The sequence below is a fragment of the Zingiber officinale genome, chromosome 1A, assembly GCF_018446385.1.
Source record: "Zingiber officinale cultivar Zhangliang chromosome 1A, Zo_v1.1, whole genome shotgun sequence".
Taxonomy (NCBI): Eukaryota; Viridiplantae; Streptophyta; class Magnoliopsida; order Zingiberales; family Zingiberaceae; genus Zingiber; species Zingiber officinale.
In genome coordinates, this window is record NC_055987.1 from 45599774 (window position 1) to 45622230 (window position 22457).

At 32.4% G+C, this 22457-nt stretch overlaps 1 protein-coding gene across 1 annotated transcript; it reads left to right on the plus strand.

The window, feature by feature from the left end:
- Positions 1-3422: 3422 nt before the first annotated feature.
- LOC122024215 (40S ribosomal protein S4-1-like) lies at positions 3423-8901 on the plus strand. The gene is made up of 5 exons (XM_042582781.1): positions 3423-3518; positions 7377-7454; positions 7533-7713; positions 7831-7928; positions 8258-8901. Exons 1-5 carry the CDS (start codon positions 3516-3518, stop codon positions 8693-8695), a joined length of 798 nt encoding a protein of 265 aa, XP_042438715.1. The 5' UTR covers positions 3423-3515; the 3' UTR covers positions 8696-8901.
- Positions 8902-22457: the final 13556 nt, after the last annotated feature.

Consider the following 22457-nt stretch of genomic DNA (forward strand, 5'->3'; position numbering starts at 1 on the left):
CGACGTGATCATGATTTTGTTCAATCATGTTATAGCAGCTACTGTTTCGTAGCTGCTACAATATAGACTTAACGTTGTAGTAGCTACTGACTCGTAGCTACTATAATGTGATTAAACAAATCACAACCACGTTATAGCAGCTATGGTTTTGTAGTGTTGTAGTATCTATGAACCCATAGCTACTAAAATGTGATTATGATTTGTTTAATCACGTTGTAGCAACTATGTATTTGTAGTTGTTACAACGTTAAATTTGTGTTGTATTAACTATGCAACCATAGGTGCTACAATATGATTGAATAAATCATGATCACATTGAACTAGCTACGATTCTGTAGCTGCTACAATGCAGATTTAACAAATTATAATCGTATTATAACAACTATGGAATCATAGTTATTACAATACAAACTTAACGTCCATCACTGTTACCGTGAAAAAAAAATTGCTACAATAAAAATAAAGCACAGTAGCACAACATATTATATATATATATATATATGTATATATGCGCTCAGTCGTGCACTGTGTGCGTCGCGTAGGAGATCAATTAATAATTTTTTTTATTTTTTACCAATGTCTGAACCCTAAATAGCTTTGATACTATAACACAAAGCCTCAACCCTAGAGGTAAAATCTAAAAAAAAAAAAAATAGCTTTGATACTATAACCCAAAGCCTGAACCCTACAAATAAAATCTAAAAAAAAATTATTATTTTTTTAATTCAAGATTAAAAAAAACAACAAAACATAGACATTTTAATTAAAAAAATAATATTTCTTTATATAAGTAGCTAATACATTACGATATCCCCTTAACATATTACAATACTCTGTAAATACTTAAATTTATTTCATTTTTTATTTATTTTAACTAAATACTATAATCCAATTGGAAAATCTAAACCCTAAAGGTAAAATCTTAAAAAGAAAAAATTAACTGAAAAATTATATCCCAATTAGGATGCCTGAATCCTACCAATAAAATCGTAAAAAATATATTTTATTTTATTTTTTAATCAAAATTAATATATTTTATTTATTTTTTTAATCAAAATAAAAAAAATCATGATATACTGTGCGACGTGCACAGTCACGTACTGTGCGCATCGCGTAATATATCAAAATCGTATATATATATATATATATATATATTTATATTGTTAGCTAGAGCCCTAGAGTCAATCATTTGATGATTGTATTTTGGACTTGTTGTATCATATTCTATCTATATAAATAAATGCATTTGGATTTTGGTTATTATACTTACTTGTATTGGTGCCAAATGAACTAAGTATAATAATGTCCTTGAGTAGACGGTTCTCACCTATATCAATCGGTTAGTTGAACTGATAGTGAGATGATATAGGGAACACTACTCTTAATCATTCCTAGTCGAGTATTAACATTCAGAGACAATGTTAATGCAATAAGACTAGCATGTAGGTCAACTCGATGACTTGATCTCACAAGTCATGGATATAGAGATATCAAGTTGACATATGTATATACATTAGAGAATGTATACTGAATGACCCGCCATGAGAAAGTATCATGGATCGTTATATGAGTGTCATATATTTTCTCATGTGGCTATTAGTATGACTACTAGTCCTTAGACCTGAAGTCACCATGGTTCCCTACATAAGGAGTTATGTACTTTGGTTTCGTCAAACGTCACCCGTAACTGGGTGGACTATAAAGGCGATTCCTGGGTATATAACAAATTATGCAGAGGGATGTGAGTGATGTAGATGGGATCTATCCCTCCTATATGACGGGAGAGACATCGGTATTCTTGATAGAGTGAGACCACGAGGTGCATGGCCATGCCCAAATGAGTCAATATAGGATATTGAGCTCATTTGATTTAGTGAGTCTACTTGGAGTTCAAGATTTAGATTGGTCAAAGGATGACACGGTGTATGTCTCACATTGACCAATCTAGATGTCTAGGATATAAGGACACTTGTCATATATTGTGAGAAGTCACAATTAGTAGTCACAAGGTGATGTTGGATTTCAACATTCTTGTAACTTGGGTAGTAATGATGTGTTGCTAGATACCGCTCATTACTTATGCTCCTAAATGGGTTTAGGACATTGCCAACGTTACAAGAACCTATAGGGTCACACACTAAGGACAATTAGATGGAGATTAGGTTCATATGATGAACCAAGAGGATTAGATTCATTTGATGAATCAAATTGGATTAAGAGTAATCCTAATTGGGCTAACTTGAGTTGGACTCAAGTGGATTCATGTATTCAATGAGTCTAATTTAGATTATGACTCATTAAATTAACTTAATTTAATGAATTAGATTCATTATATTAAGTTGGCTTGAATCAAATGGTTAGATTAGATCAACCATGGAAGAGATTTGGTCAAGTTTGACTTGACTTGAGAGGAAGATTAAAAGTCAAGTTTGACTTGACTTTATGCCACCTCATTGGTGAGTTGGTATTGATGTGGACCAATGATGTTACTTCACATCATCATGGGTGCCACCTCATGGAAGTTACAAAGCCATTTTCTTTAATAGCTTCACATTAATTGCACTTAATGCAATTTTTGGGAGTTACACTTTGAATTGGCTGGCCACTTTTGAATGAGAATGAAATTGATTTTCCTCATTCAAGTGCATTATTCCTTTTTCTTCCTCTTGGAGCTCTCTCCCTCTCCCTCTCCTCCTCTACTTGGCCGAACCACACATAGGTGCTAGCACACCTTTTTTGTGTGATTTTCTCCACCTACGTGTTCGTGTGGATACTTCTAGAGGAGTATCTATCTTGATACTCTTAAGATCCGGCACCGTTTGGACGAGCGGGAACGCGAAGGGCTTCGCTTCAAAGGTAAAATTTTTCATGTAGATCTAGGAGTAGATCTAAGTAGAAACTCGTACTTGTAATTTTGTTTTGAAATCTTTTCTTCGCACGAGATCCAGTGCATGGGTGATTCAGGGTTTCCACGATGCGAAAAAACGGTTTTCGCGATCCGAAAAACCCAACATATATATATATATATATATATATATATATATATATAATCATCAAGACTTTTGTAATAATTAAGTTTTTATTTTTATTTTATATGGTTCAATTCAATTTGGGTTCGTTTAAATAAAGAAAATTAATTTTTTATTTTAATTTAAGGTTGCAAAAGAGGAAGTGTATTTTTGAAATTAGGTGTATGAAATATGTAATTTTAGTGCGTCTTTTGAGAATATAAATATATAATACTTTTGAGTGCATTAAAAAAAATTATCTTAATATATAAATTATATAAATTTAAGTTATCACTGATTTTGAATAAAAAAAATAGTATTTCCGAGCATTATGGATAAAAAAAAAATATTGAGGGCATTATAGTCATTTAGAAAATGCCCAGCCGATATATATGCGAACCGCTGCTTCTCTAGGGTTATTTGCGCCGTCGTCATCTCAACGATTTGCTTCGCCGTTCCAGAGTTTTATCGAGTGGAGTCAGAGGAAGAGGGGAGAGATCCGTAAGCATGGTTAGTCCTTATTCAGTCATTAGACATAAAAAATTTCATTTTTGATCGCTTTCCCATCCTTTGCCCTGCACACTTTTATTGTTTTGGATGCACAGTGTCGCATTTTTAAGCCGGCCCTTCTAGACTTTTCCTAGACTTGTTGTGGTGCATTAGCATTGGCATATTAGTTCAGTTTTTTTCTTGCTTAAATTGTTATGCTGATATGGATCCGCCTGTAGATTTTGTGTTTTTTTTGTATTATTTTCAGAGGCGTTATTAGAAATTAAAATAAAATAACTCTATGTTATGGAGCTTTAGACATGGAGTATTAGTTCACAGTTTTATTAACTTATGGCTTTCTTTGTATCGTGTTTCAGAGGCATTGCTAACTTGATGTGTTATGGAACTTTAGCAATTGGATATTGCCTCACAGTTTTAATATTTTACTTTTTATGCTGCCTAAATTGTTGATGATGATTTGGATCCACTTGTAGATTTATGCTATTTTCTATTTTTTTAGAGGCATAGTTTGCAATTAAAAAGAAGAAAGAACTTGTAATTCATTACTATCATCTATCTCTAACAAAGTAATAGGATCAATCTTATTTTGCATGTCATATCTTCGCCTCAAAGCTTTGTTGTACTTGATATATACCAAATCATTCAATCGTTGTTGAGACAACCTATTTCTTTTCTTAGAATGTAACTAAAAAAAATTTAAAAGTAAAAAACTTAAGTCCACAATATAAGTTTTAATATATATTAAAAAATTCCAACTTAGATGTTCAAAAACACTCTAATTACGCTCACAATATGAAGAAGAGCATGTGAGGTTCAAAATCTTCCTTGCAAATATTTTTAATTCAGGTGTTGATACACTATAAGAAGACCACCAATTAGCTTGCAACACAAAAACATATAAGATTAATTTTATTATTGGAATATTGATATTGCGTAATATATTACTTACGAATTTACTTTGTGATTTTCAAGTTCTTCATCTGATAGCCATTGACAAACCAAAAAGACCATATTCTTTCTTGTATTTTTCCAATTGATTCATGATCTTATCATGTAAATTCTGACCTCTCACTAATCTGGATATGCTCTTGTACAAATCCTCTATTGCTTTTGTATCATTTTCTATGTTAGGGTTTGAGTAAAAATACTCCGGATTCAAGAAATATCTGATTGAGTGCAAAGGAGTTGAACATTCCATCTTTTGTCAATGAATTCAAAATGCTACAATATTTCTCTTCACTATTTGTAAATGACACAACAATAGTTTTTTTTGGCTCTGCCCATGGACTAATAAATATAACTCATAGGAGATCTTTTTTCTCCGTCTATCAGTCGTAATACTTTCACTAATGGGTCATCAACTTTTAATGCAAAAACCATATTTTTCCAAAAATAAGAAATCAATATCACTTCTACTATAAACTTTCGTGCAACCTCTTTAGAAAATTGACTAGTTGTCCACTTTTCAGATGTAAACATCTTTCTCAAATTGCTTGTTGTACGTGAAATCGCTTTAAAGTAAAAAAAAGTAGTTGTGAAGCGTGTCTTTGAGGTTCTTACCTCTTTCTATCTAGTAAACTCTTTTATCATGCTCATTATTTGTGATTTGTTGTAAATATAATTATTCACCATCAACGCCTCTTAATGTAATTTTCTGAGGTGAGAAATTTTGAATATATTCTCGAGTAACAAATTTAAACCATGAACCGCACAGGTACAAGTGTAGAAGTAAGTTTTTTCAAAAGATCTGAAAAAACAAAGTAAATTTTGCCAACTTCTTCAAATATTGAACCCTGACTTCGTGATGTGATGGAGGTTTCATCCCCTATTCAAATTGCCTAATAGCTTCAAATCAAGACTCAAAAGAATCATATTTAACGACATTGAAAAGAATTCTGACATCATACATCCATCTAGCAAACTTCTCAACCACAATATCTCTCAACTTTTCATCAAATTGTCCTTTATTTTTTGCAGATCTTTGACAATTTCATTGACAACTTTCATAAAATAAAGATTATTAGGTCCAGTTTGTTTACACTTTTTATTTTAGACCGTAGGATCAATGCTTGGATTGGATATTGGTCGTTTTCCTTTCACTTTAGTTTGAAGAGCATTTCATGTTCTTCCAAATCTTCAAAATCATCAATAGGAATATCACCCATTTGATTCTTCAAATTATCTTTTTTTTTTGCATAAACTTTCTAATTTCTTCTTTAACATGCTCGGGATATTTTGGACAAACTTTCACATTTCTATTGCCTCAACTAAATGTAGCTTGTGTCAATAAATTTCGCTATTTGTTACTTTACATAAAAAAATACAATTGACAATATTTGGATTTTTAGGATCCGAATATGTTGTAAAACTCCAAGTAATAACTCTAAGCAATATCTTTTCAAATTGATGACATTATTGTCTTTGACATGATTAAGACTTAAATCATTGAAATTAACAAATAAAAATTATAAATAGTAAAACATAATTATCAGAAATAAAATTTATTAGATTTTTTTTTTAATTTTAAATATAAAATTATAACTATAAATCTAATTTATATGAATTAATAAAATTTATTATATTTTTTTAATTTAAGAGTTTTTTTATATATTTATTGGTATAATTTAATTAGAATATATAAAAACCTATTCAAACTATCCCATTTAAGTGAGGAGTTGTTTGAATTAATTAAATAATAAGTTATGAAAAAACATCGTCATGTTAGGTGGCGATGGCATCGTGACAGTGGTGTCGGGAAAATGAATTGAAGTAAAAAATTAATAGAAAAATTCTTACCGATCGAGCAAACACTTTCGGTGGTGAGAGGCAGATGAATCATTTTAATGATAGGATTTAGGACTTTAAATGAAAAAAGGAAATTTCGGCGCTTCACGCAAAGGCGATTGCTTGCGCTTTTGTGCGAAATACACACTTCCGAGACCTCATGCGCTTCTGAGGTCTCGGAAGCCAAAGGCTTGCGCCTCGCTTCGTGCGCTTTTGACAACTATGACATAGCGTATTTATTTGTTAGGTTATTTTATATTTACATTATTGATTAATATTTTATGGATTATAGTTTTGTTAGTGAAATATGTTGGCAGAAATTCTGTATATATGTTTGAATTGTAAAGATTTATTCCTGCTTTACTTTGGTAAGGCATACGCTTCGCCGTCCGTCTCAGGTCCCATAGCGCTTATGTGCTTTGAGCATCTCACACCTTAAATAATTATGAATATGACAGCATGTTTTGTATACGAGGTTTTTGCTTTTTACACGAGATATGTTCGTCCAAGAAGTTTGGCTTGCTATTTTTAATAACAGTCTGTATTCTGCAAATGCATTCAATAAATTATAGTCCTGGCATCTTATGCTACTAGTAAAGCAAATCATTCGAAAACACATGGGTTTTCTCTAGTGATATTTGTATCTGTCTAGAGTTAGCAGCTCGGTCTTGTCTAGAAAATGCTACATCAATTTCAGTAATTTGTTCTCTATTAGACCATTGTGTTTTTTCTTTCAGACCAAGAAGATTAGGATGGTTAAATTTTAGTATTTTTTTTCTCTACTAAATCTTTTCTTTTTTGCTTCTAGATCAAGAAGATTTGGATGGTTAAAATTACTACTTGTTTAAATAGATGAATTTCTTATGTTTTCGCTGTTGATCTCCGGGCTTCTGTTAATTTGTTAGTTTTACATATTTGTTTTCTAGACAAGTTATTAATTTTTTTGGGATGTTCAAATCTAGTTTTTCATGACAAATGTTTCTGACATTTTTATTCGTTTTTTTCCTTCTTGCTTCTCTGCTTGCTCTTATAATTTTTGTTTTCTCTTATAATTTTTGTTTTTGTTGTTATTAGGCGAGAGGGTTGAAGAAACATCTGAAGAGGCTCAATGCCCCAAAGCACTGGATGCTTGACAAGCTTGGTGGAGCTTTTGTGAGTATTCAATTTAAGCAGTTTTTCTTATTTGTGTACCTTGTTTCTGCCAACATAATTCATTTGGTTATCAACTAGGCTCCTAAACCGTCATCTGGTCCGCACAAAACAAGGGACTGCTTGCCGCTGATTCTTATCGTGAGAAACAAATTGAACTATGCACTTGTTAACCGGGAAGTGACTGCCATTATGATGCAACGCCATATCATGGTGGATGGAAAAGTTCGGACCGACAAGAATTACCCAGCTGGATTTATGGGTATGAGCCTATTCCAGCTGATTTACTAATCACTATTGTTTCTCTGATGGAAGTTACTTAAAGTTTTATTTCATCATCATCGCAAAATGCCTAAACACGTTTTGTATTCACTTGTAGATGTTGTTTCCATCCCAAAGACAAATGAGAACTTCCGCTTGCTTTATGACACCAAAGGTCGCTTCCGTCTACACTCAATCAAGGATGAGGAGGCAAAGGTTTGTGCCTTTGTGCTTTAATTTTTTTACCAGTTGTTTTGATCCTTGATTATGCACGTCTATCTATTATTGGTTTATCAGTTTCTTGGATCCTTGATCATATAACTATTGTACATCTATCTATCCAGTGAATCTGTCTTTGATCAGTCATTCCTTCCGTTTAGGAGCTATATTATTTTTATGACTTTTTTTTTAATCAGAGACAACAATATCCTGGTAATGATCGCTTAACAAGTATACTTTTATCATTTCTGATATGAAGTCGAGGTTCAATTTGCTTGTAGTGCATCTTTTCTTTCTTGTATTCAAATTTGTTTTTTGCCTTACAGTTCAAGCTCTGCAAGGTTCGCTCTGTCAGGTTCGGGCAGAAGGGAATTCCTTACCTGAATACCTATGATGGTCGAACCATTCGCTATCCTGACCCTCTCATCAAGGCCAACGACACCATCAAGTTTGATTTGGAGACGAACAAGATTGTGGACTTCATCAAGTTTGACGTTGGAAACGTGGTGATGGTCACCGGTGGGAGAAACACTGGTCGAGTCGGCATCATTAAGAACAGAGAGAAGCACAAGGGCAGCTTTGAGACCGTCCATATCCAGGATGCCACTGGGCATGAATTTGCGACTCGGTTGGGAAATGTTTTCACAATTGGAAAAGGAACAAAGCCATGGGTATCCCTTCCCAAGGGCAAGGGTATCAAGCTCAGCATCATCGAGGAAGCCAGGAAGCGCCTAGCTGCTGCTGGTGCGACTGTGACTGCTTAGTTCAATTTCTCAGATACAATTTGATCAGCTGTGTTTTGAAGGATTCTTCACTGTTTGTGTCGATGCAATGCATCTGGATTTTTTTTCTTTAAACTATATTCTAGCATGAGTCTCTCTTTGTTCGGATTATTAGTGGCCAGGATGATTCAAGCAATCTGAACATGTAGTTTATGCTTTTCTTTAATTTCGGCATTCTTTTTATTCAATGATTTGTTTTTATTTGCAATTATAAACTCCATGACTTACACAACAATGTGCGCATCCAATTGTTATGCATCCTCAATGCTTTAGTATTGGATGAAATAATTAATAAAATATCATTAGACACAAATTTAATATCAAATTTATTCTATTTTTTTCTATAATTTTTAATGATTTATTCTTCATTAGACACAGACTCAATATCATTGTTGTGATCTTCTTCTTCTTCGGATGTAAAATTATTTTCGTAAATCTTTAGAGTTGTCGATTTTTATCTACTTTACTTGGTTCATCAACCATTTGCCATGTGAGCATAAAATCTAATTCAATTGCATCATCTTTTCTACCATCCATAATCCAACCTTGTGCATTTGAAACATCTTTTGTAAGAAGGATATCGATATTTCTTTTTTTTTTTCTCTTTATTATTTGTTCAACAATCTATCATTAAATTAGACAAATATTAGATTGTTCAATCTGTTGACACCCAACTTTTTTTTTATATGAATCTAAAAAGAGAGAGAGAGTAAATATAATAGTGAGTAACATGAATATAAAACTTTAAAAAATAATATTTTAATTAAAGACTTGAAGTTTAAAGCTTACTCATTCGAATGCACTCTAATTTCTTTCATATCCAGAAGAACTTGTAGTTAATGAAAGTATTCTCAATGCTGCTCTTAACAAGTTGGGTATGTGAGCACCATATGTACTCCACCATACACATGAATTAAATATATTATTATTTTTTTCACATGCTTTTGCTATAATGTTTTTTCAAATAACCCAGTCTTGTCTCTGTATTTTGCCAATTCCTTGGTAGTAATTGTATCCTATAGATCTAACTCATTGACATGCAAAATTTTCATGCATTCAAAATCCCCATCGCGACCTCTTCATAAAGAGCAATAGAATTATCTTTATAGTAAAAATAGAGATTCAACAAAATGTATTAGTATGTAATGATGTATCAAGTCTATCCTTTATTTTTGACTCAATAATCACTATGATGGTATGATAATTTGATTCCACATTATTTAGGGTCACCTTGATGTTTTTTTTAGCTTAAAGAAGCTCCCCATATAGAAACTTCATCGATGACTTTCTATCTTCATCTACTAATCGAAGAACTCTTACCAAAGGTACAAATATTTTCAAATAAAGTGTTACAACATTCCCAAAACTCATGCTTATCACAGTAGAGTAAGCCAATTTTCCTTTGTTTTTGACCATTTACATTTCTCCCACATATTACTTGTAAACATAACCCTTAAACTAGATTTTTTTTTTCAATCAAACTTTGTAATATGAGAAAATTTGATGCAAATCTGGTAACTCTTGGCTGGACTATGTCTATCTTTTTCATGAAACTTCTCATCAATGACAAATTCTCATGGTGAGCATAAATGAAGATGGTAAAAAACTTGGCTTGCTCAATAACCTTTTTATATCGTGGAAGCTTATCAACACTTTCAAGCATGAGATTAACGGTGTGAGTTGCACATGAACTCCAAAAAATCCCAAGTCACTTTTCTCTCATCAATTTAGCTGCAACCATATTATTAGTATCATTGTCTGTTACAATCTAAATAATATTCTGAACTCCTACTTATTCAACACACACATCATTTAGTCTTAAACTCTAAAAATGTAATACCTAGCTTATAATTAGCACACATATTTAAGATGTTTCTTCTTTTACTATCATTTCATACATCTGTCATGATTGAGCACCCATTCTTCTTCGTGTTTCTTTAGCAGTTGTTTTGTTCTTTCAACTTCGGCTTTCAATAGTGGCTCCCTAAGTTGATATTGAGTTGGAGGCTTGAATCCTAGTCCGAATTGGCTCACTGCTTTCATTAGTTGCTTGAAGCTATCATTATCAACAACATTGAATGAAATTCCATTTTCATAAACTCATCTCCCAACATATTGTTGAATTTGTTTGTTGGTGCAGTTTGTACTAACGGTCTAACTCAGGTTTTGATGAATGATAAGTAAGTTGAGTTAGGTTTTATTGTGATCTAACCACTTGATTAAGTGTGCAGGAGAAGTCCAGATAGGTCGACGGGCTGACCAGATATCTGGCAGGAAATCCATCTAGGTTAACGGGTCGACCGGATAGCTGGTACGAAGTCTAGATAGGTCGACGGATTGACTAGATATCTGGCGAGAAGTCCAGCTAGGTCAATGTGCCAATTGGATAGCTGACATGAAGTCCAAATAGGTCGACAGGCTGACCGAATGTCTGACAAATTGGTAATTTAAGGTAAGTCACTGGAGGAGAGTGACCTTGTGAGAACGTGTCCTGGTTGAGGGACAGTAGGCGTCGATCCACTTTAGGTCCATTTGGGATCCCTAAATTGAGACCTTGACTAGTTCCTCATCCTGTGAGGACATGAACTAATTATTACTCTTTATTATTAATTGTTATTATCCTTATGTTGCAGGACTAACATTGTTTTGCAGGACAAAGGAGAAAACTTGTCTTTGGATGAACAGTGTCCAAAGGCGCCTTCAAGCAGTGAAGGCGCCTTCGTACTGTTCACAGAAGGCACCTTCCATGGCTATGGAAGACGCCTTCCACAGGATAAATTTTGGATGAATTCTCGGATAAGTATCGGGCTGCTCGGGATCAAATTTACCAGGTTGAAGGCGCCTTCAACAGCTATGGAAGGCGCCTTCCAAGCCCTATTTAAGGCAGTCTCGAGAATGCTTTGATAGAACATTAATATATGAACTACCACGCATCCGTTTGAGCTTCCGACTGCTCCAGGCTTCTGCTACAAAGCTACTGTGCCTAACGACTGTTCCGAGGACTTCCAATCGCGGTCGGTAGACCGACAATGACACACGAGCGCTCCCATTTCGATCCTTAAGTGTCGGTAACGAATTTTGTTTGTGTACTTAATTTATGCAAAAGGACAAATGCAGTGTGTTGCACTTGTTCTAATCTTTTTTGTACTTGATTCCCTCTTCTGGAGGTACCGGATGAGGTTTTTAGTGGATTACCCATCTGTAAGTCCGCGGGACCTGGGTCTTGGAGCAGGAGTCGCCGAAAGCTCCGAACCAAGTAAACTGACTGTGTTCTCTTGTGGTTTTTGTTTTCAATTTCTTATTTACTTTCCACTGCGTTCGCATTTGCGATTTTAAAAACGAGAAAACAAGTTTTTGAAAATCACGTGATTCACTCTCCTTTCACATGTGTATCGATCCAATAAGTGGTATTATGACAAGTTCTGCTATGAATTGGTGCAACCACCAATCAAGCCGGGGGAAAACGTTTTTAGTTTTTTTCTATCTAAATTGGTAAACCTTTATCTATTCAGATAATTTTTTTTCGCTCGTTTGGTTTTAACTCGAAGTTGGTGCAACACCTCTCGAGTTCTTCTATGTTTTTATATATTTCAAACACTGTCAATCCAATACCAAGTCTTGGGACCTCCTTTCTCTTTTTTCTCTTTGTATGCAAGATTCATGGCTCAAAACGAGGGATATAGCACCGTCCGCCCTCTCCTCTTCAACGATGACGACTTCCCGTACTGGAAGAAGCAGATGGAGGTATACCTGAAGATCGAATTTGACTAGTGGTTCAGCATCACCAGAGGCTACAAGACTACCGTCGACAATGCCGAAATTCCAATGGACCTGGAACATTGAAATTCAAAAATGAAGAAGAAGGCTTAGATTGACTTCAAGGCTCTTAACACAATCCAGTGTGGGCTAACGAAGGAAGAACTGAACCGCGTCGACCCATACAAAAATACAAAGGAGCTGTTAGATAAACTCATCGAATTGCACGAGGAAACCAACAATGCAAAGGTAACAGAAAGGGACCTTTATTTGAATAAATTATTTAATATAAAAATGCAGGAAAGAGAATCTGTGAGTCAACTACATGCAAGGATAAAAGATATCCTAAAAGGGCTTCATACAATCGACCATCAAATGGAGAATCAAGACTTAATAAGGTATGCGCTAAGCGTGTTTCCTTGAAATGCATTGTGGATGCCTATAAGATTTCGAGGAACTTGTCTAAATTAAAATCAGATGAATTGTTTTGCGAATTAGAGATACACGAACAGACTAATGCCAAAACCGAGAAAGGTATTGCTCTTATTACAGGAATGTCAAAAGAGAAGATCAGAACCAAACCAAAATCAGAAGTTAAGACTGACCAAGATTCAGATGATGAAGAACACCTGGTGAACTTGGTAAGAAAAATGTTCATCAGGAGAAAGAAGAATTTCTCAAAAAGGGACTTGCAGAAGATTAATTCAACATCAAATAGCAACAAAATGAACGCCACATGTTTTGGGTGCAACAAAAAGGAACATTACAAGAACGACTGCTCGAATCTGAAGAAAAAGAAGGCTCTCAAAGCGACGTGGGATGAATCGTCCGAAGATGAATCAGACGACGGAGAACTAAAGCACACCAACTACCTCGTGCCAATGACTTACGAATCAGAATAAGAGAACGAATCGGAAGACGGGTCTGAACCCGAATCGAGCTACGAGTCTGTACTCATTTCTGAATGTTTCGATGAGATATACTTTACTTTAAGCAAAAGATTTTTTAAAATTATTACATATTTAAATAAGAAATTAATTAACTCTGAAAATTACATAAACGAACTAATAAAAGAAAATAATAAACTTAATAAACAATTAAAATAAGTTCAACAACTGAACCAATTCAAGCTGAAATCCCAACTCAAGTTGCAAAACTTGAGGAGGATAATTTCAGACTAAAAAATGAAATAATTGAACTAAAAGAATTACTACAAAAATTCACAACTAGATCCAAGTACCTCGACATGATACTTGGGTCACAAAGAGCTGTGTACAATAAATCCGGACTCGGATACAAGTCCAGCTCAACCAATAAATCCTTTATATCCTTAATTAATCAAAATAAGACCCAAACTAAAGCTTGAGTTCCAAAAGCGTGCCTAACCACGCGAGTAGAAACTAACCAATATTATGTACCTAAGAATGAAATCCATTATATAAAATCAAATCCACCTAAAACCTTAAATTCAAATCAAAATAAATCTTCAAAATTAAATTCTAAACTTAAAATAAAACAAAATCAAACCTAAATCCATAAGATAAAATAAAATCAAACAAATCAGATTATCATCAAGTCCACTATAATTATAAAAGTAATCGATACAAATCTAAAACTTAAAAATCAAACTCAACAATTCAGGGGAGGCTCTAAATTAGTTGACACCTCCAAAATAATAACTTATCCAACTAGGTAATTAGGACTAACTAAAATAGGGACAACAGTTTAACTTGACAAATGTACTGGTGAAGTTTTGGATGATAGTAGGTTAGGTAAACTCTGTCTATGCATGTCTAGGAAGATATGACTTCGACCTGGTGCATTTGGCTTAGTGGAACTAACTGAAGCTACCCCTTATGAATCCTAACTAGTTAGGCCAAGGTTTTGTTCTAAGTTTAGTGGATGAGATCATTTGAAAAACTTCAAAGGCATGATTACTCTAATGATGTCCAAGTGACTCACCATAGCCCAGAAGTTTATCCAAAGAATGTCTATTTGTTGAACCCAAAGCTAAACCTGAATCTAACACAAAGTTAAACCAAACCCTGAAATTAAACTTAACTCATCTCATAAAATTATAGGATTTCCTGATTGAAAATATAGATCGGGTGAGATGATTAAGGACTTTAAATCAAAAATTAAACTTAAACTAAAATTAAAACTTAAATTTAAAAATTTAAAGTTAAATTTAAACTTAAACTATTCACCCTAATCAAATTTCAAATCAAGCTTAATCTAAATTGGTTTTAACTCCTACCTGTTGTAAGAAACCAAGTGGATATTGGATAGTGGTTGTTATAAATATATGACTCGGGATCACACCAGATTCACTCAATTAACATACAAAAGCTTAGGAATAGTTGTCTTTGGAAACAATGACAAACTCAAGGTAATTAGGATAGGTAATATTGAATTGTTAAGAAAGTGTTACTTGTTGAAAATCTTAAATACAATCTTCTTAGCATTAGTTAATTGTATGATTCTGGATATAAGCTTAGGTTCCTATCCTCTGAATGCTTAACTCAGCACATAGATAACCATACCATAAAACTAAAAGAGTTTAGAAAGGACAATATCTATGCAATCAACCTAACTACTTTCTCACTTAAGTGTCACTTGACATAAAAAGAAGAAATCTGATCATGACATAGAAGAATGTCACACACAAACTTTAAAAATCTAAGTAAATTAAATGGATTAATTAGATGCTTTGTAACACTCCGGCCTGAGCGGGCCCCACCCGGACCGAACCGGGAATGCCACCAGAATTGGCCATCGGGTTGACGACTAGATCCACAGCCACCGGAGGTCCTTTCAGCGTGCTTTGTCCTCACTCGCACACACCCTGGAAAACTTCCCAGGAGGTCACCCATCCTCAGATTTCTCCAAGCCAAGCACACTTAACTTTGGAGTTCTTAAATTTGGGCTTCCGAAAAGGAAGGTGCACCTTGGTGATATGGATAGTACCATCTAACCTTTTAAGTCAGACTTAACCAGAATCTCATAATCGGGGTATTACAATCACCCCCACTTAAAGACACAACGTCCTCATTGTGTAACCACGAATCACACCATAAACAAATCCCAGAATCTCCCTCGATAGGTGGTGCCCTGGGTGCTCTGCCACAGGCGCACTCACGGTCGCAAGGTTACTCTGATACCATCTAACCTTTTAAGTCATACTTAACCAGAATCCCAGAACCGAGGTATTACAGGCTTACCAAAATTACCCAACTTAAACTCAACAATTTGTAATGCTTGTTAACAAGGAAAACAAACAAAGTCAACTCACATATCAAATAATCAACTTTAAACAAATTCTATACTAGAATTGTTGCACTTGGACCTATTTGACTCTCATGGAATCAAATCAATAAATGAGAGTCTTTATTGCCTAGTAATAATAGATGATTACTATAGATTCACTAGGTAAATTCTTAAAAAATAAGGATAAAATATTTGAAGTCTTTAGTAATTTTTACAAACAAATTGAAAATAAAAAAGAAAAAAAAATTAAAAGAATCAGAAGTGATAATGGAGGTGAATTTAGAAATCACAATTTTAATCAATTTGCCTTGAAAATGGTTATCATCACGAATTTACATGCCCTAAAACACCCCAACAAAATAGAATAGTAGAAAGAAAGAACAGAACTCTACTTGAAGCCTCTAGGACAATGCTAAATGAGTATAAATTACTAAAATATTTTTGGGCAGAAGCTATTAGCACAACCTGGATGTAAAAACAGAATCATAATAAATAAAACTTATAATAAAACCTCATTTGAACTCTATTATAATAAACAACCTAATATTAAATATTTTAAAGTATTTGGAAGCCCAGCCTATATACTAAACACAAGAGAATACTTAGGAAAATTTACCTCAAAAGAAGAAAATAGAATCTTTATAGGCCACTCATTAAACAGTAGAGGATACAGAGTATATAATAAAGTTACACTAAGAATTGAAGAATCCTCAAATGTAAAATTTAAAGAGACCAACCAAAACTTAGAACAGACTCAGATTCAAACAATTAATTTTGTTCGAGGTAACAGTAGTCAAGGGGGAGCCAGTGAAAACCTAAGTCACAAATACGAAGAAGAAGATCAACCTCAAGTACATGAACCTACTAGAATAGTAAGAGTTAACCAAAACCATCCAATTGACCAAATAATTGGTGACCTAGACCTAAGAGTTCAGACTAGATCATCCTTTAGAAATTTAAGTCAAATATCTTTGATCTAAAAAATTGAACCTAAAACAATAGAAGAATCCTTACTTGACCCATACTGGATCATAGCCATGCAGGAAGAATGAGCCTAATTTGAAAGAAACGAAGTCTGAGACTTAGTACCACCACCTAACAATAAAAAGGCAATAGAAACAAAATGGGTATTCAAAAATAAACTAAGTGAAAATAGAGAAATTATTATAAACAAGGCTAGACTAGTAGCTAAAGGTAGAGCTGTCAAATGGGCTGGCCTGTGGCGGGGCGGGTCGATTTGTGGCGAGCCAACCATTTGGCGGGGTGGGGCAAACCGGCCCGTCAACTTGGCGGATTAGAAAATCTTCAATTCAACCCAATCGAAGGTGGGTTGCGGGTTAGGCTGGCCAACCCGCGGACCTATAAAAATTTAAAAAAAAAATAAAAAAACTTTCATATCTTCGGTAAGATTCTGTAGCTTTAGCTTGACATGCAACCTTTAAAGGAGAATAAAAAATTGTAACTTTGAAAAATTGTAGCTTGAGATAAATTCATAAGAAATTACTTGAAAAAGAAATTGATGGTTTACGAGAGACAATAAAAAAGATCAAAGCAACAAAGGGAGATAGATGGATTGTGGGCTAATCCAACAAGATACAGTGAAGATGTTGAGCCAGGTTTACACATAGGAGCAGCTCAACATTGCCCTCTACTCTAGATTAGCCGCTGAGCCATTGGTTAATTACTCGATAATCTTCTACCCTGTAAACTAGTAATGTTGAACAGTTTTGCCGAGGATCAGTAGCAACTCACTTGTTCATGCTCAATTGTGGAGTTGTAAGATTATGCTCAATCGGGTCGTGTTCAACGTTGTGTATTACTCTACAATTGCAGTAACCAATTAGCTTTCAAATCTTAAAGCATTTGGTTATTTACAAGGCTAAGGTCTTACGGTAGAATGTATATTCTACGTTTGCTGCATGTATTAGACTATTAGTTAATAATATTAGTTTATTATCAGTTTTAGCACATTATATCTTTAAATACCAATTTTAATTAATTTATGATTATATTCATGAAATATTAATTTTTGTACCCTATAGAAAAACTTTATATCTTAAATACTATAGTATTGTGTCCTTCATCACATCCACAAATATATATTTCTCAATATGTGGGTCAATCCAAGCCCATCGCGGGTCGATCCGCGCATATCATGGGTCTAGGCGGGCCGGCCCGTAATGGGTATGGGTTGATAAAATTTCAATCCAACCCGCTTAATTGGTTTGGTGGGGCGAACCAACTCAACGGACCCAACTCAAATTGACGGCTCTAGCTAAAGGGTTTAGTCAAGTAGAAGGACTTGACTATGATGAAACATATGCCCCAGTAGCTAGACTTGAGTCTATTAGAATGCTACTTAGCTATGCAGTCTATAAAGGATTTAAGCCTTATCAAATGGATGTTAAATTTGTCTTTTTAAATGGGCCAATAAAAGAAGAAGTTTATGTGGGTCAATTACTTGAGTTTGAAAGTCTAGATCATCCTAACTATGTCTTTAAACTTAAGAAAACCTTGTATGATCTTAAAAAAAATGTGGAACCGCCACATCAGCGGCCCCCCTAGAGCCGGTCCCACGGATATGGAGGGAGGTAAATGCAGGTACACAGGTGGAAAGTGCATAGCGGAGACGTTAACCCCAGGCAGTGACACCCCAGGGATCGACCCCTGGACCTTTCAGCCACAGAACCATGCACTCCCCATCTATGCTACGCCCTGGGGACAACCTTGTATGATCTTAAACAAGCACTTATGGTCTGATATGAAAGGTTGACCTCCTACCTAATTTACAAAGGATTCAACCAAGGACAAATTGATCTAACTTTATTTGTAAAATCAATCAACCAAGATATTTTTATAGCCCAAGTATATGTAGACAACATAATCTTTGGTTCAACTAATTCAGAATTTTTACAAGAATTTATAACTTTAATAGAACAAAAATTTGAAATGAGCTTAGTAGGTAAACTAACTTACTTTTTAGGTTTACAAATTAAACAAACTAATGAAGGAAATTATGTTTACCAACAAAAGTATATCAAGGAATTACTTAAAAAATTTGGAATAGAAAAAACCAAGGAAATAAAAACACCAATGGCAACTAACACAAGCTTAGATAATGACTCAAATGGAAAACCCGTAGACCTAAAATACTATAGAAGTGCGATAGGTAGTCTTTTATACTTAACTGTAAGTCGACCTGATATTTTATTTACGGTTAGTATATGTGCTAGATACCAAACTTGTGCTAAAGAATCTCACTTAACTAATGTAAAAAGAATTTTTAGATATCTATAAGGAACATCAAATGTAAGAATTTAGTATCCTAGAACACTCAACTTTGAACTCATAGGTTACTCTGACTTAGACTATGTGGCTGTAAACTAGACCGTAAGAGTACAAGTGGTGGATACCAATAATTTGGACCATCACTTGTCAACTGGTTTAGTAGAAAGTAACATTGTGTTGCCTTATCTACTACTGAGGCAGAATATATAGGAATAGGAGAATATGTTGCACAATTGTTATGGATGATGCACATTCTAAAAGATTTTAATTTAAACTTTACAAATACAAAAGTACTAATTGACAATGTTAGCTCAATTAATTTAATAAAAAATTCCATGCATCATTAAAGAACCAAACACATCAAAATTAAACACCACTTATCAGGGATCATGTCACTAAAGGTGACATTGAACTCAAGAACATTGAGTTCAAGTCAAACTTAGCTAACATATTCACCAAACCCCTCCTTGAAAGTGAATTTAGCAACTTACGTCGACAATTAGTAACGTGTTTAATAGACTAGGACCACTATTTTTAAAATTATTTTTTTTCAAATAATTTGTAAATTCCAGAGTAAATTTTTTTTCTTACATTTTTCTCAAAATTCCCTTATTTTTAGAAATTTCAAAATCAATTTTAGCCCTAGTCTAGATCAAATCCATAGAAAGCATGTTCTTATAGAGTTAGGACTTGAGCATCTCACCAACACATTAGGGATACCTTGTTTGTATATTGCCAAACTTAGAAAGGGATGAGATGTACAGACACGGCTTAAGGCATAGGCTATTAAGGCCTATGCCTAGGGCCCAAATACAATGAGGGCCCATTATTTTTATTTTTTTTTAAATGTATAGTATTTTCATTAAATTTTTAATGGCTAAATATCATAATAATAGATCGGGATACTACACCAAAGTTGCAACACGCGCATGCATGTGACGCTTCAATTTTGCAACAATGATGCTTCGATTTCCGCTCCTTATTAACCCATTATATCGATCAATTAATTCCATATTAATTACATTCTACTAAAATTCTATCTAAATTTTTTTCCAATCAATTTTATAATAAAATAATCCATTAGATCATCTTATTCGCTCATGAATGTGCTCTGTATTTTCTCTCTCTCATATGTTCCTTTGATTCTCAAAGGGCATCCTTCTCCTTCCTAACTTAGTAATATTTTTTTTTTCTCAAAATGTTTTTTATTTTTATGTATAAATGATAAATTATAGATGAAATAGATCCAAATATTTTTGAAAAAATAGAATATTAACAATTACATGAATTTTTTTTCTCCATTTTTTTCTTTTTTCCCGTGCAAGCAAAATATCAAATTGTTACCATCATAATTCACCACAAATCTGATTTATGCACTTAAAAAAATCATAAAATATGAATATAGTCATAGATTTTTAATACTTAAAGTGCACGGTTTATTATATACTTTTTAAGTACATAAATCAGGTTTTTAAATGCATAAATAAAGTTTTTAAATGCATAACTCAGATTTTTTAAAAAAATCTTTACTTAATATTTATTTATTTTATTATAATATCATCAAATTAAAGCTATATGACGTAAATTAGGTTTTATTGTTCATTTAATTCTAAGTAATTATATTGTATTTTGATAAAATAGTAGGAATTTATTTTTCTTTCTATTATTATTTTAATATAAATATCTATGTTAAAAAAATAATCTGATTTTAATATACAAAACATATATGAAAAAAGGAAAATAAAAAAATTTATTCAATCTCATTATAGATTTATTATTAATAATCAAAATTAAAACTCAAAAATAATATAATTAAAAATTTAAATGAAAAACTAATTAAATTTTCACTGGAAGATAGTATTTAGGAAAAAAAATCTGTTAAAACTTTCTAATAATAGTAAATCTAATATATATATATATATATATATATATAATTGAATATATTTATTTGTTGAAAAAGTTCCAACCAGAGAAAATCAATATTTTTTTTCTAAATGATGAAACTTCTAGATATTTTTCTATAATTTATTATATTAAAAAATTATCAAAAAAATATGATAGAAAATAGTTAATATATTTAAAAGAATTAGGTAAAGTATTTTACTTTAAATTATTTAGTAAAAAAAATTATTAAAGGTTTTTAAAAAAAATTTGCCTAGGGCCTCGTGAAACCTTGAGACGGCCCTGGAGATGCATAGGCAGATTGTTTGAACTTAAGATACTTATATCAGTGCATTAACATAAGTCTGGGTGTTAAATATCAAATTTATAGTGATTAGGTTAAGTAATCTAGTTTAGTCAAACACTAACTGGATAAAAAGACTTAACCTGACTAACCACGTGAATATTGCTATCTTCTGATAGTTAGTTAATAACTAATTGTTAGACAGTTAAGGACAATTCATAGTTGATTAGGTTATTTTGAAATAAATTTTTAAGTTTAATTTTTAAAATATATTTAAGTTTACAATACATTTTTAGGTTTAATTTTTAAAATAAATTTTTAAGTTTAATTTGTAAAATATATTTTTTAAGTTTAATTTTTAAAATATATTTTTAAGTTTAATTTTTTAAAAATAAATTTTTAAGTTTATTTTTTTTTAAAATAATTTTTAAGTTAAAAAAAATTTTAAGTTAATTTTTAAAATAAATTTTTAAGTTAAGAAAAATTTAAGTTAATTTTTAAAATAAATTTTTAAGTTAAAAAAAATTTAAGTTAATTTTTAAAATAAATTTTTAAGTTAATAAAAATTTAAGTTAATTTTTTTTTAAATAAATTTTTAAGTAAAGAAATTTAAATTTAAAATAAAATTTTTTAAGTTAAAAAAAATTTAAATTAATTTTAAAAATAAAATTTTAAGTTAAAAAAAATTTTAATAAATTTTTAAGTTAAAAAATTTTTAATAAATTTTTAAGTTAAAAAAATTTAAATAAATTTTTAATTTTAAAAAAATTTTAAGTTAATTTTTAAAATAAGTTTTTAAGTAAAAAAAATTTAATTTTAAAATTATTATTATTATTATTATTATTTTTAAAATTTAATTTTAGTTTAATTTTTTTTAATTTAAATTTAAATTTAATTTAATTGATTGTAATTTTAATTTAATTTAAGTCCTTAGTCATCTCACCCAATCTATGTTTTCAATCAGGGAATCCTATAATTTTGTGAGATGAATTATGTTCAATTTTAGGGTTTGATTTTAACTTGTGTTAGATTTAGGTTTAGCTTTGGGTTCAACAGATAGACATTCTCTAGATAAACTTCTGAGTTATGGTGAGTCACTTGGACATCATTAGTGTAACCATGCCTTCGAGGTTTTCCAAATAGTTCTATTCACTGGACTTAGTACAAAACCTTGGTCTAACTGGTTATGATCCATAAATGGTAGCTTCGGTCAATTCCACTTAGCCAAAGGCACCAGGTCGAAGCCAT